Raw genomic sequence first — 15,870 nt, 5'->3', positions numbered from 1 at the left:
GGGCACATCTCTGGGCAGCTACCCCAGACCCCAGGACAGATGTGACTGCAGCGTCCTAGGTCCCAGCACCTTCGCACCAAGCACTGTACACAGGTTGCAATATCTGAACACCCCAGCAGGTGGCAGGAGTGTCATCCCTGATAGAGAACTTGATTTCTGAAGTTAGGAGACTGGACAAAGGACACACAGCAGATTGGGGGAACTTGGGTCTGAACCCCACGTTGATGGGTCCCATAGCTGAGCTGTCAACATTCAGCAAGTACTGTGCCACACAGGGTCCCATAGGTCCTGGAGCCATTTAAACTTGAATAACTTTCTAAGGATAAATGCCACAAACTCTCAAAAGTTCAATGATTTAAATTTCATTTACATTTGCCTTTGCAGTTTTAATAATATATTCTCCATTGGAGTCATTACTTTCATTTAATATTTTATACCCTTAAAGTGAAGACCAAAAGTTCAATGAAAAAAATATTCAATTACAAAATTATGCATAAAATAAGTAAACTTTAAAATGATGGGTTTTCTTTTTCTTCTTTCAAGTTTATTGTCTTTGTGCTTCAGGTTATTAAAACGTAAAACTACTGAGATTTTGGAGCCTTCGGCATGTTCATGGATGGCCCAGTCTGATGCCTGGGAGAGGCTGTTAGGTGCTGTCTTGTGCACGGGACCACGAACCAGGGGTGCAAAGTAGAGCAGGAAATCTTTAACCCCTTTTCACCAAAAACTTCCTGAAAGCTAAAATCTGTCTCTGGGAGGAGCAGCCTGGCTAAAAACGGTTCTTGGCTAAAAATAGCCTGTCTTGCCACTCCGGTGGGGAGAGCCTCCTTCCCTCCTTTCTTCCCTCCCTCCTTCCCGCTCAGCAATTTGCTCACTCCCCCCCCCACCCCCGTATTGCCATGGTAACAGGAAGGCCAGTCTCAAATAACTGGGTCTGGCTTTCTGCCAGGGGCGGGCCCCTGGGGCTGTCCCTTGCAAACACATGCCCCTTTCACGCTGCCTCTCTGGGTTGGCCGGGAGCGCTGTTTATCTCTGCTCCTCTCTAGTTCCTCCTATTTCCTGGCTCCGCCTGTCTGAGTTCCAGCGGGCTTGTGCCTGGGAGTCCAGTCATCCCGCCAGGATTCCATCCCCTAAAATTAGATGGAAATTGGTATCAAAATCAGAGTGAAATTAAGACATTTAAACAACAGAAACAATACAAGAATCAGTGAATTAACAAGATTGGCAAACCGAGAGAGAGAGAGAGAGAGAGAGAGAGAGAGAGAGAGAGAGAGAATCCAGTCCTTGGCTGGTTGCAGCCGCCTGTACATTTGCACTCACAGCCCAGGATCCCGGGAGGGAGGCAGGAGCCCAAGGGTGCTGAGCGCACACCATCCTGGGTCTCAAGGTGGGGGGCTCTTCAGAGATGTTCCGGGGCATGTACCTCACACGCAATGGGAACCTACAGAGGCGGCACACCATGAAGGAGTAGGTGCCCCTTGCCCAACCCATGCCTTCCTGCACCCCGAGTTTGCAGAGGTCGTGTGGGCCAGGCTGACCACGTCTCTGCTTCTGCCCTTAGAGCCAAGGACATGAAGAACAAGCTGGCAATCTTCAGGCGGCGCAATGAATCTCCGGGGGCCCAGCCAGCCGGCAAAACAGACAAGACGTTGAAGTCCTTCAAGTAGGTACCTTCTGCCACCCCGGGACACTCATTGACCTTTGAGGAACAGGGCTGGGCAGCGGGATTAGGGAAGGCACTTTGTGTACTGGGTCCCCACCGTGGAGCGATGAAGGCTCTCATCAGGGGAGTTGGTGCTCAGCAAGCAGACCCCTCCAAGAGCTGCTGCCCTGGGAAGGAAGGCCAGGCAGGGGCCATGGGGACTGGAAGCAGTGCTGGACCCAGGGAAGCTGAGAGGCTGGTGGGCCCCAGCTCCCCTCATGCATTCTGCCCTTATCCCCCAGGCCCACGTCAGAGGAAGCCCTCAAGTGGAGTGAATCCTTGGAAAAGCTGCTTCTTCACAAATGTGAGTGGGGCCAGCTGCCGTCTCCCTCTTGCCTTTACTCCATCCCCTGTTCTCCCTAACTCTGCCCAAGGAGTGTCTGTGCGAAGTGTCTCCAGTCTCTCCTGGTCCCATTCAGGTGTCCCTCTTGTCAGAGAAAGGCAGGACCCAGTAGGACCCTTAGTTTGGCCTTGGAGTTGGCTCCTGCCAGCTCCTCCCTGCCCGTGGGAGCTGGTCTTGTCTGCCTGATGCCATTGCGACCTGTGTGTGCAGACCATATTCCCAGAATTACAATAAACATTTTCATGTACTGAGGGTTCTCACTGGGCCAAATGTGCCTGTTGCCTCATGGGCAGGATCCCTCTAGATCCCCTGCAGAACTCCAGGAGACAGGATGAATGAGCTGTATTCTACAGAGGAGGATACTGGGGGCATAGATGGGTAAAAACCTGGCCAAGACCCAAACAAGGCACTCACAGGGCTAGGACCATGTCCCAGGGCTCCTGGCTCTCTGGGAGGGGGACTTTTGCTAAGTTCCCAGCATGTTCCCATTAAGGTCCTAGGAGAGAGTAAACTAGGGGCTGCTAAGGGCAGGCAAGGCTAGCTGTGTCTCTCACCCTGGCCTGGTCTTCTCACAGATGGCTTAGAAGTGTTCCAGGCCTTCCTTCGCACTGAATTCAGTGAGGAGAACCTGGAGTTCTGGTTGGCTTGTGAGGACTTCAAGAAGGTCAAGTCACAGTCCAAGATGGCGGCCAAAGCCAAGAAGATCTTTGCAGAGTTCATTGCGATCCAGGCTTGCAAGGAGGTAAGACCTCAGGCCCTTGGCCCCATGGCCCAGGAGCCCTTCTCCTGCTAGGAGGGAGCCAACAGCACAGGAAGGGAAGAGGCCAGAGCGACTCTTGAAGTCCAGTCTGCTAGGTGGGCCAGGGAAGAACAGGATCCTGGCTTGTAATGGAGGCCCTGGCTAGGCCCTGCCTTATACCAGGCATATCCCTAGCCCTTTATGTATGAGCTCCCATGTTTAGTTTCACAATGACCTCTCAAATAGCTCTCTTATTATCATTTTAAAAATGAATAGAGTCTGGGCTGGGATGATAGCTCAGTTGGTAAAGTGCTTGCCTTGCAATCATAAGGACCCAAGTTCAATCCTCAGAACACACATTGGGGGGAAAAATAAAGCCAGGTGTTGTGGCATGTACTTGTAATCCCAGCTCTGGGGAGGCAGAAACAAGTGGACCCCCTCAGGCTCAATGGTCAGCCAGTGAGCACCAGGATAGTGAGAGACCCTGTCTCGTAAAAACAATGTGGATCGTGTCTGAGGAATGATAGCCAAAATTGTTCTTTGTTCTTGACATACACGCACACACACGTGCTTAACACACACACACACACACACACACACACACTATGTTTTCAGAGAGCCTAATCACAGAAACCAATTCGCACAGAGTTCCCACTGTGTATGGGTACTCATGCTTACTTCCCACAGTTCTGAGGAAAGCACTACCTAGCCTGTGGATAGAAAAACTGAGGTGCTCAAGGTTGCTAGGATGTGAACCCTAGCAGTCTGATCATTCGGGTGGTGTTTTCAGACCCGTAAACTTTGCCACCCAACAGCAAGTGACTATACCGGGTCCTGTGGCCTGAGGGCCTCTACCATTGGGGCCTCTTGCAATGTCATGTGGCACAGAAGAGACTGGGTTGGACCCTAGATTTCTCGGTACCTGACCTCCAGCCTCAGCCCTTTTCAGGCATTCCTGATCATGTCCCCCTATACCTTGACAGGTAAACCTGGACTCATATACTCGGGAACACACCAAAGACAACCTGCAGAGTGTCACGCGGGGCTGCTTTGACTTGGCACAGAAACGCATCTTTGGGCTCATGGAAAAGGACTCATACCCACGCTTCCTCCGTTCTGACCTCTATCTGGACCTCATTAACCAGAAGAAGATGAGTCCCCCGCTCTAGGGAATCCTGGTATCCAGCTGATCATTCATACCTAGCAGAGTGGGCTCCCTTCCCACCTGCTTCCCTCCCCCGTGACGGAGGGGGCAAGCAAGTCCCCAGAGGCTGCATCTCTGGATGGACAGATGGACATTTGGATTCGAGGCCTGGACTGAGAGAGACTCAGGCCACTGCAGGAGTAGAAGGAATGGCCGCATCGGGTTCCCACCACCCTGGTACGAGGGGGCCAAGGGCCCTGGCAGGTCAGGGGCCCTGGCGGAGCCAGATCAGGGAACTACAGTTCCTGCTCTGGAGACTTCTTGCTGACCAAGTTCCTTAGAGAACTGGCTGGGGGGACAGGAGGCCCAGACCTGGGCTCTGGGGCTATCTTGGGCACCAATGGGGCTCACTGCTCAGCCCCCACCCCAAGTTTTATTTATTTAAACAGTAGTTGGATGCTTGGCACATGTCCTGTGATAGGAAATCCTTGCCCCATCAGTTTTCCGAACTTAACAAGTGCAATATTTTAACTGATGCCTTGTGAAAGGCACCTGCAGAGGTGGACACCAGCCTGCAGTTTCAAGGGCATTTGCTGCCTGAAACCAGCAGCTGGGTCTTCTGGACTGACAAGACCTGGAGGGATGCTTCAGTTTGACCTCCACAGAGATCTAGCACCCCCTGGCTGGGGTGTCCACCTGAGAAATCTGGGGAAGCATGGCACCCTTAGGCTACACAGTAGCCAAAGCCTGGAACAAATAAAAGTCCTGTGTTATTCTTCTTTTTGACCCTTTCTGTGCAGTCCTCATCTTGAGCCTTAGTGCGTAGCTGGGATTGGAGGCCTGAGAGGTGGGCTGTTGCTACCACCTATCAGCCAGCCTGGAGCCATAGACACTTTTCCAAGGGGAGAGCTGTTTCTTCTGTGCTGGGACTGTACCAGATGCTGTTGATCAGCTCTCCCCATTTTACAGACTAGGAGAGGAAAGCAGATCAGGTGACTTGGGGGAAGGTCCCTAGGCAGCAGATGGCAGAGACAGAGTCTAGATGAAACCTGATTGGCTGCAGAGCTTGTGCTCTGGATCTCTGTGCTCTCCCAGCCATGGGATGACATCTCAACTTGGTAACCAGCTGGATGTGACCTTTGGCTAGTTTTGCTTTGCCCTGCACTTTCAATGAAACTTTCAGGGGTTTCAGAATGAAAGAGGTGAAGAGGGCCAAAGCCTCAGGTAGTTTGGCAACAGGCTCATGAGGCCTTCTAGACAGAAGGAAGACCTGGAGAGGTGACAAGAGGACTTAGAGTCCCTCTGAAACCCAAGACCTGTCTCTTCCCTCTGTACCTTTGTTTCCCCTCCTGCCTAGCAGAAGATGTAAATTTAGTAAAGGCCTGACTCAAAAGTGTACTCTGGGATAGGACCTGGACCTCTTGCCTAGAAGGGGACAGAATTGGGCCCAACAGCCAGATCAAATTGATACTTAAGCCAGCCGCTGATGTCTACACATGCAACCTTATAGGACTGGGACAGAACAAGGGTACAGTCCACAGTGAGGCTGACTTTGGCTCAGCCTCAGACAAAGCTGGATGGAGCTGGTAGGAAGGGATAGGCACCTTGTCCTCATCCTGTTGCTTGCCTGGAGTCCTGGGCTCAGGTCTATCAGGGACCTGGAGATGCAGAGGGCATGGGCTTGGCAGTCTTTTTCCTCTCTGCCAGGCTTGGTCTGCCCCCTGCATAGGGAAAGGATCTGGTGATCTCCATCTGGGAAGCCATCAGGGAGTTTAAGGACTGAGCCATGCAGGAGGCTTGGGCAGAGCCTGGGTGTAAAGTGGGTCCTTGATCCTATTCCCACTCCAGACCTGGAACTTCACTTAGGAGGAGTGGGTAAGCCAGTCACCTGACTTCCCTTCTGTAAATGGCACACTTCTCATCTGTCTTGGAAAACCCTCCTGGATACTGGCCCTGTCTCCCTCTTTGTCAGCCCCAGCAAGCTAGCATCAGAATCACACGTAGCTATTCTATCTTCAAAAACTGCAGGGCAGTAGAACTATGTAGTCCCGAGTTTGAGTCCTGCTATTGCTACTGACTCAGTAAGTGAGCTTGGACTATCACTGTGGACTCTGAGCCTGTAAAATAGGAAGTTGCCATTAATTTAGCTCTGGGATGGAGACCCAGCCAGCCAATGCATGTGAAGGACTTGCCCTGGACTAGGCATACAGTAAGGATTCCATACATGCTGGCAGTCATTCTGCGCTTCCAGAAGGAAGCCGAATCTTCTTTCCCAGGCCCCAGAGACCTAGCATGAGGCCTGGCCAATGAGGCTGTTCAGCCTTGTAAACAGAGAAGGCCTTTTCTTACCATGGAGCCTCATTGAGGCTGATTATGGGGACAGAGTTATGTTCCTAGTTGAGATTTATGGCATTTCCTTGGCTTCTTTCAAGCTTTAGTTGGGGGACCTAATACCTGAGGCCCAGGAAGGACTACAATGCCACTCTTTGCCTCTCCCCGCCCCAGTGGTGCAAGGCAGAACTGGGTCAGAGCTCAGGACTTCTGTATCCCTTCTGGCCTGGCTTTTGTGGCATCCTGTGTTTAGAGAGCCCCTGATTCCACCAAGAGACTGATCATCTTTCTTTGGGTTCCTCTACCTTCCAACCCCCATGTTGCCATGGAAACCGAAGTCCAGGAGAATAAAGTCAGGCAGATGGAATTCCCATTTCAGAAGGCCCCACAGCCTGCTTTCCATGACTCAAGCCCTGGTTCCCTTGGCTGCAGAGCATCTTTGGCTGCACCAAGCAGCTGGAGGCCAGATTGGAGAGGCACTACTAGCTCCTCATGCCTTGGCCCCACCTGGGTTCTCAGGGTCCCTTGGGCATATGCCCCCACCCCATTAGGCCTTAGTTCCCTTATCTGTGCAGGGCCGTTTGGCCTGTTCCCTGTTCTTCTTTCGAGTGTGAGGAAGGACCAGATAGCAGTCTGGGCTGGTCAATGTGAGTCTCATGCTGGGAAGATGCCCATCACCATCACACAGCCAAGAAGGCTGAGGTGAGCCAAGGACAGAGCTCAGCAAGAGGGTGGAAGGCCCAAACCTTGGAGTCAGGTTCTCTGGGGTTTAGTCTGTAGCTCCATTCCTTTCTGCTAGTCCTGAACCTGTGACTCAGTCACATAGCCTCTCTGCCTTGGGTGTTACATGGCTGCCTTGTGCACATCTGTGCCACCCAAATTGTGACACCAAGTGAGGCTGGGCATGTGGCCACTGAGGGGAAGTCCTAAAACATAGTGACTATTAGCAGCACTACTGGGGGCCACAGCTGAGTGACCCCAGGCCTAACTAGAGCTGAGCAAATGGGGAGCCCCTGATCCTTGTGTTTTCAGGAGCTGTGTTGCTGGAGGGCAAAGCTAGTTTCTTTCCAAGAGCAAATCACAGACAGTCTGTCCCTGCATGGCTTCTCAGGCTTGGCCTGACTGGGAGCAGCTGGGGTCAGCTGGGAGGGTGAATGGGGAGGGCACAGTAGTGCCACTCCACTGGGTGCCTGTGGGAGGGCACCATCTGTGCCAGCTCAGCCCAGCTCCTGTGGGTGAGTCAAAGCCCTCTTGCTCAGACCACTATGTGAACCACATGTTCTCCTGCCCTATCTTGGTCTGGGGCAGCCAGGGTGCCTAGCCTCTCCAGCCTGCAAGAGACCATGTGGTCCCAACTGCCACCCAGTGTTGAGTCCCTTCTCTGACTCATCTCCTATGGCAGCTCAAAAGGGCCTGGAAGCCTCTTTCGGGTTCTCGATGTCTCTGACATCAGAATCCTGAGGCAGCTCATGGGTAGCACTTGAAGGCCTCTGGCCCCAGAAACTAATCCACAGACTCCCTGAGTCTCCAGTTTGCTTCTCCCTGCTCCTGTCGCCTGCACCAAGCTTCTCTCAGCTCCTCAGGTTACCTCCTGGCCTCTGTGTCCCCTGTGGCTTTGCCATTTGCCTCTTCCTCACATCTTGCTCTGGAATGCCTCTCTAATGCACCTCTCTGCCTCCCAAACCCAATACCCCTGGCCCCAGACCTGCCTTTCTCTCAGAATTCTGGACCCTCAAGTCACAGTCCCTGGGTACACAGAAGTCCCTTGTTTACTGCTGTTTTGCTTACAATTTGCAACATCTGTGCAACATCTGGCTTTGCCTGCACTCTAACTGGGCCAGGCAGGAAAGAAGGGGTACCTGGGCCTCCTGCCATGTGAATGCCCCATCTCAGGGTGGGAGCTGAGGAACAGCTGAAGGGTTGGTCCAGGCTGGTTCTAAAGAGGCAAAGGGTGAGGCTAGGTGAGAAATGGTAGACCAGGCTGCAGATGAAAAAAGAATAGTTCCCACCACAGAATGCCTGGCCGTGGCCCATGCCCTGTCCATCCACCTTCACAGCAGCCTGAGGAGGAAGATCTGAAGATTATTTTTAACCCCAAAAAAGAGAAAGTGGAGATCTGGGTGTGGTGGCACATGCCTTTAATCCTAGCACTTGGGAGGCAGAGGCAGGTGGATCTCTGTGAGAGCAAGGCCAGTCTGTTCTACACAGTGAGTTCCAGGCCAGCTGTGCTACAGGGAGACCCTGTCTCAAAAAGACCAAAAAGAAATTATACATATAAATTATATATATATGGAGAGAGTGAGAGTGAGAGCGAGAGAGAGAGAGAGAGAGAGAGAGAGAGAGAGAGAGAGAGAAACACGAATGTTCAAGGGAATTGCAGGTAAAAGTCTGGCTGCTGGCAGGCACTCAAACCGCAATCCTTACCTTCCAAGCCCCTCCTAACACAGAGCAGGGGCCAGAGCAGACCATGGAGGAGGCAGCTCAGTCCAAAGCCTTCTGGAAGTTTCAGAGATGGAGAGGTGAGCAAAGGCACAGAGGCTGGTTCCTGGACTGGAGAAAGCACCAGCCTATAGGCCTGGGTCCTACTGCTTGCTCACCTCACTTTTCCCATCTGAAAAGGGGGTGAGACTCAGAATGCTCACCTCTGTCTCCTCAGGCAGTGTTTGCTTCTCCTCTGGAATCTTCTGTGAGGAGCTGACTTTAATCTGAGTTCAGTCCATCCTGAGGCCAGGACTGAAATGGTTAGGAACATGGCTTTCAGAGGCTGATGGGCCTGGAGTTGACACAGGTTCATTATTGTGGACTGTGTGACGTGTTGACCTTGAGCAAGTCACTGCACCTCTCTGAGCCCATGTCTTAGTTATCCTTCAATTGCTGTGACAAAACACTCTGACAAAAACCAACTTGGGGGAGAAAGGTTTTATTTGACTGACATTTCCCAGGTCACAGTTCATCACTGAAGGAGCCCAAGGTAGGAAATCAGGACAGGAACCTGGAGGCAGGAGCTGAAGCACAACCCATGGAGGAATACTGTTTACTGGCTTGTTCCTCTGGCTGGTGCTCAACTATACAATACAGGACCACCTGACCACCTGCACCACCCACAGTGGTCTGGGCCCTCCCACATCACTCAACAAGAAAATGCCCCACAGACATGGCCACAGACCAGTCAAATGGGGATGGTTTCTCAATTGAGGCTCTCTAAATGCAGGTGTGTCAAGTAGTTGACAACTAAAGCTGTCCAGCACAAGTGACCCCCCGTCAACTTGACACACAAACACATCACTATTAAACCGTAAACTTTCCATTTTTTGTCCCCAAGATACAATGTTAACAATGTCACAACATAAGACAATACAACCTGAAAAGGTCCAATAGTCCTTAAAAAAAAATCCAAATACTTAAAAGTCCATAGTCTATTAAAATTCTTTTAGCTGCTCCTGTAAAATCCAAAACACTCTTATTTTAAAATGTAAGAATCAGGGCCGGGCATGCACGCCTTTGATCCCAGCACTTGGGAGGCAGAGGCAGGTGGATCTCTGTGAGTTCAAGGCCAGCCTGGTCTACATAGTGAGTTCCAGGACAGCTGGGGCTACAGGGAGACCCTGCCTCAAAAAGACCAAAAAAAAAAAAAAAAAAGGTAAAACTCGGGCACACCTAAGCAAAACCTAAGTTCAGCAAAGTAGCTCAAGGCTGGACATCTGGGATTCATTCATGATCTGGGCTCCAAGGGTTTTGGCAGCTCCATTTCTCTGACTCTGCCATCCACAACACACAGAGCTCATGTCGCAGGCTCAGCCGGCTCCATTTCACATCTGCTGATGCCCTTGGTGGTCGTCCTATGGTCCTGGCATCTCTAAAAAGCTGGGGCCTCCACTAAAACTGAGGCTGCACCTTCACCAATGGCCTCTTCTGGCCTCTTGGGGTGCAAAGCTTCGGATTCTCTCCATGACCCTTCAATCCCAGGGTCTTTACTGTAACTGAGGCTGCGCTTTCACCAATGACCTTTCCTGGCCTCTCAGGGTGACAAGCCTCAGCTGCTTTCTCTGACCCCTTCACACGTTCAACGGTAGAATCACGCAGGAGACTCTTACACATTACCAAGTCCTGTTTCCAGCTTGAGATGGAGGCTTGGGCCCCCTCTGGACTATAGCTTCTGTGTGCTGACCCTGAGGAAATACTTCTCAGAAAATTTTACGTCAGTGATTCTGGTCTCTTGTTATATACAGCTCATTTTTCAGCCCCAGCTAACCACATCAATTGTCCTAGTAAAACAAAGGTTTTACTTCACGTTCTGGTCTCTTTTTAATCACAACTGATCCTTCAGCCCCGGCTGACCAGAACCCACAGATTTTCAATTCAAGATATCATACAAACAGCCCTGATAGTCTCTGCTTTCCTTTGAAGCTTCACAAGCCAGGCCTCCATCGTTTACAACTCTTTCAGCATAACTGTTCCAAGCTCCACAGCAACAAACTCTAAGCACTCAATGACTTTTCCAGCCCAAAGTTCCAAACGCTTCCACAATTCTCCCCAAAACACCAAGGTCAGTTCTGTCACAGCAATACCTCGCTCCTGGTACCAATTTCTGCCTTAGTTATCCTTCAATTGTTGTGACAAAACACTCTGACCAAAACCCACTTGGGAAGGAAAGGGTTTATTTGGTTGACATCTCCTGGGTCACAGCTCATCACTGAAGGAGCCCAAGGTAGGAACCTGGAGGCAGGAGCTCAAGCATGGAGCTGAAGCAGGAGCTGAAGCCATGGAGGAATGCTGCTTACTAGCTTGCTCTTCTGGCCCATGCTCAGCCTGCTCTTTTATACAATATAGTACTACCTGTCCAGGGATGGCACCACCCACAGTGGGCTGGGCCCTCCCACATCACTCAACAATCAAGAAAATGCCCCACAGACATGGCTACAGGCCAGTCCAATGGAGGCAATTCATCGATTGAGGCTCCCTTAACCCAGGTGTGTCAAGTTGATAACTAACACTATCCAGCACACCCTGCTTCCTCATGGAGTGAATGCAATAGTAGTTCTCTGCTAATGTGGTGCTGTTACAACGAGAACAGGTGCAAGCTCTCCGTGTACAGCCTGCTGCCTGCCTTTCATTCTGAGTGCTTTGTGTTGACTTCTGTTGAGGACCTTTGCATGCACAGCTCCCCTGCCTGGATATTCCTCCCCAGGTTCCTTAGTGTGACAGTGATGATGATGTCAGTTAACACCGATGGGGGTTGTGGACTTGACTGATTTCTGATCCTTGCTCCAACAGTCTCCCAAGTCAGAAGAGCCTTTAACTATAACTGTTGCTGTGAGGTGTCATAAAACCAGACTCAGAGCCAGGCAGCTGGGCGCTTACCCACTTAAAGTGTCCAAACTTGAGCAAGTTACTTCTCTTTCCTGGCCTCAGTTTACCCTGAGTACATGGAGATGGAACTGTACTGCACTGTAAGGTAGCTATTACAGGAAGTCAAAGAGCCCACACCTATGAGGCGCTGGTAACCGTGTCTGGCAACTGTGAGCTCACTAAATTTCTGGCCTCTCAGATAAAACGCACAGAAGCTGAGCCTGGGGCTGCACACCTGTGATCCAGCACTCAGAAGTGGAAGCGGGAGGATTAGGAGTTCAAGGCTCGCCTCAGCTACATAGCTAGCAATTTCAGTACCAGCCCTGGCTACATGAAACCTTGTCAAAATACACACACACGCATGCACGCACGCACGCACACACACACACGAATGTACTCATATAGACACGCACACACCCCCAACCCCCAAATCCAATCAGCCACCAGGTTTGGTAGCATATGCCTTTAATCCTAGCACTTGGGAGGCAGAGGAGAGTTCCATGCTGGCCAGAGCTACACAGTGACTGTGTCTCAAAAACAAAAAAAAGCCAACAACAAAACCCAGGATACAGAGTTGGTCTCATGCTTGGGGACACAGGCAGGTAGACAGGGGTGCTGGCTCCGGAGCCCACATATATATATATATATTTATTATTTTTTTTTAATGTGTATGAGTGTATTGCCTGCATGTGTGCAGTGTAAGTGCACCCATGTGTGCAATGCCTGCGGAGGTCAAAAGGCATTGGATTCCCCTGGAACTGGAGTTACTGATGATTTTTAGCCGCCATGTGGGTGCTGGTAATCGAAACTGGGTCCTCTGCGAGAGCAGCCAGTGCTCTCAACCGCTGAGCCATCTCTCCAGCCTCATGAGTCCATATTCTTGAGCGCAAGGCTATTTTCCCTCCCTCAAGTCCTCTTTCCCCAGCTTGGTTAGCCATCACCTGCCCTGACTACAAGAGGCCCCATTGATTGCTGACAGTGCCTGGTGCCTTTCCTTCCTGACACTTGTTGTAGGATGTAACCACCTGTCCCTAAGGGTTCATTTTGTCACTCTGCTCTCTCTCTTTCAACAGTAATATCTGTGGGGAAAGGGTACCACCTGCCTCACTCCTCTCTGCACCCCAGCCTTACCACAGTGCCTGACACTCAGCAAATGCTCAGTTGGTGCTTATTTAATAGATGGAAAGCATGCATGGCTCAGCATATGAGACTCAAGCTAAGAGGCCACCATGGGAGTTTAGCTGCCTTGCAAGTACAAGGACCTGAGTTAGAATCCCAGAACTCATGTAAAAAGCTGAGCATGGTGATATATGCGTGTAATTGCAGTGCTGGGGAAGCTGAGACAGGGAGGTCCTGGGACTTGCGGACCAGCTGGCCTAGCCTACTTGGCAAGTTCCAGGTCCGCTGAGCAACTCTGTTTCAAAAACCCAAGGTGGATGTCACTTAAGGAACAACACCTGAGGTTGACCTCTGGCCTCCACATGAACACACACACACTACTCTGCAAGTCATGATTGTATTCTCCTGTGAGTTACACAAACACAAGACAGAAGTGCTTATCTCTCACACAGAGAAAGGAAACTGAGATGTCCACAGCCCACAGCCAGCATGGTGTTTCCATGACCATCAGGAACCCTAATGTCTTCTATTTATTGCTTTGCATCTTCAAAATGTTGCTTCCACCTCACAGGCCAAGATGGCTGCTGGAGCTCCAGCCATCACAGAGAGGTAAAGGGACCATGGAAGATGGGATAAAAAGTGAATGCCAGCTATTTCTTAGAAGGGAACCCAGATTGTCACATAACACTTTCCTTTACAACTTATGCCCAGACCTTAGTCACAAGGCCACACTGAGTTATAATAGAAGTTAATCTAGATAGCCATATGACCAGTTAAAAATCAGAGGTCCTGGGGCTGGAGAGAGGGCTCAGCAGTTAAGAGTACTGGCTGCTCTTGCACAGGACCCAGGTTGGGTTCCCAACACCCACAAGGCAGGTAACAACTGTCCATAACTCCAGTTCTAGGGGATCTGATGTCCTCTTCTGGCCTCCTTGGGCATTGCATACATGTGGTGCACTTACATACATGTAGGCAAAACACATACACATAAAATAAAAATAAAAAAATTTCAAGTCAGAGGTTTTATTACTGTGGAACTCTGGAGTAGCTTAAGGATAGAACAGATATGGGGGGGGCAAGTAGCCATTTCTGCCAATCACCAATAGCAGACATCCATCCTGTTCAGACTGTGGAGAGGAGGTGGGGCATATGGACATGTATCAATCAGTTACTGATACAACAGTAGGCAAAACGAGCTGCCCCAAGGTCAGAGGTTTAGAACAGCTGCCATTTCCTCACCCTTGCGTACTCCGAGTCAGTGGCAGTCAGTTGATGCTGGAGGAACTGGGCCGGCTTGGCTTCCCAGGATCCAGGCTGTGATCCTGCCCCCATACAAGAGCCCGTATTTTTCTGGGGAAAGTTCTCATAGCAATGAAAGCAGAGTTTTACTTTAAATTTCGAGATTCTGAAGTAATTATATATTCACAGGAAGTTATGAAAATACTTAGAAAAGTCCCCTGTGCCCTTCACCTAGCTGTCCCTATAAATACATCTTACATAATTATAGCTTGGTATCAAAAATGGAAACTGACATTGTAAAGCATGCGTTAGGGTTTGCTGTCACTTTGTCACAAGTGTAGATTTGTGTAACCATCACCACGATGAAGGCACAGAACAATTCTGTCACCACAAAGAGCTCCCTGGATGCCTTTTATAACCACACCCATCCCCCACCATCCCACTAGCAACCACTAATTTGTATTTTATCTGTATAATTTTGTCATTTCAAGAACGTTACATAAATGGAAACATACAGCGGGTGACCTTTGAGGTCTTTTTTTCATTCAGTGTAATGACCTCGAGATGGATCTGAACTGTTGTGTGTATCAATGGTTAGGTCTGGTGTGGGTGTACCACCTTTTGAGGCACGTTTTGGTTGTTCCCAGTGTTTGGCTATTACATTTATAGCTACTACAAGTAATTGTGTGGAGTTATATGTAGTCATCATTTCGAGTTTCTCTGAGCAAAGGTTCAGGAATGAAACTGCTAATTCCTGTGGTAAACATAGGTTTAGATTTTTTTTTTTTTTGAGACAGGGTCTCCCTGTAGCCCCAGCTGGCCTGGAACTCACTATATAGACCAGGCTGGCCTCTCAGAAATCTACCTGCCTCTGCCTCCCAAGTGCTGGGATTAAAGACGTGTACCACCATGCCTGGCATAGGTTTAGGTTTTAAGAGGCTGCAAAATTATCTTCCAGAGAGGCCACACCATCCCACATGAGGTCATTCCTTTGCATCCTTGACAGCAGGCAATGTTGCCCTGTATTTCAGCGTTATTTTTGCTGTGTGGTAGATGTGTGCTGACAGCTCATGTTTTCCTAGGGACCAGTGTTGCCGAGCATGTTCTGTATGCTCACCTGCTGTGTCCATCCTCACAGGTGGGATGCCTTGTTGGTTCCATTTCTTCATAAGATTGTTTGCTTTGGGGCTATTGAATTTTGACTGTATTTTATTATTTTATTTAGTATTATTTTCTAAGTTATAGTACAAAATAATGACTTTCATTATGACATCTCCATACAGGTATATCATTGCTTTTTGCTTATATTTACCCTCTATTCCCTTCTCTGGCCCCCAGAGTACTTTATATATTTTATGTATATTCGTTGTTAAATACATTATGTGAAATTAATTTCTCTGAGTCTATAGCTTGCTGGTTCATTCTCCTAACCCTGTTTTTTTTTTTTTTTTTTTTTTTTTGCAAAGCAAGAGCTTTAAATTACCTTTATGTATGTATATATGTATGTATGTATGGGATGGAGGTGCGCTTGCATGTGACTGCGCATGTGTGGAGGTCAGAGGACAACTTTAGGTATTTCCATCATGTGGGTTCTGGGACTGAATTCAGGTCGTCAGACTTGGTGGCAAGCAACCTTTACCTGCTGAGCCATCTTGCAAGCTCCAAAAGCATTTTGCTTTTGATGGGGTTCAGTTCATCTTCTCTTTCATGGGTCAAGCTTAAGAACTTTTCCTTAAGACTTAACAACCTCTCACTTTTATGTTTTCTTCTCCAAGTTTTATAGTTTTACATTGAAATCTGTGACCCATTTTGAGCTAATCCTCAGATGGTATGTGAAGTTTAAATTGTGCTCTGTGTGTGTGTGTGTGTGTGTGTGTGTGTGATCGCTCCAGCACTGTTTGCTG

At 49.6% G+C, this 15,870-nt stretch overlaps 1 protein-coding gene across 6 annotated transcripts in view; it reads left to right on the top strand.

The window, feature by feature from the left end:
- Rgs3 (regulator of G protein signaling 3) overlaps window positions 1-4,707 on the top strand; it is a 127,021-nt gene extending 122,314 nt beyond the window's left edge. For 5 of the 6 annotated variants that reach the window (XM_008833499.2, XM_008833500.2, XM_008833502.3 and 2 more), the window contains 4 exons: window positions 1,562-1,663; window positions 1,945-2,006; window positions 2,621-2,787; window positions 3,768-4,707. In XM_008833499.2, coding sequence (XP_008831721.1) covers window positions 1,562-1,663; window positions 1,945-2,006; window positions 2,621-2,787; window positions 3,768-3,953 — 517 coding nt within the window. In that variant the 3' untranslated portion in view covers window positions 3,954-4,707. Of the gene's footprint in view, window positions 1-1,237; window positions 1,468-1,561; window positions 1,664-1,944; window positions 2,007-2,620; window positions 2,788-3,767 lie in introns of those variants that run through there. The other variant, XM_008833507.2, reaches the window with a different exon arrangement.
- The last annotated feature ends 11,163 nt before the right edge of the window (window positions 4,708-15,870 follow it).

This window comes from Nannospalax galili, unplaced genomic scaffold (assembly GCF_000622305.1).
Source record: "Nannospalax galili isolate Female #2095 unplaced genomic scaffold, S.galili_v1.0 scaffold34, whole genome shotgun sequence".
In the NCBI taxonomy this organism is placed as follows: domain Eukaryota; kingdom Metazoa; phylum Chordata; class Mammalia; order Rodentia; family Spalacidae; genus Nannospalax; species Nannospalax galili.
Note: the sequence above shows the minus strand (reverse complement) of the source record. Positions and strands in the feature narration are given on the sequence as shown.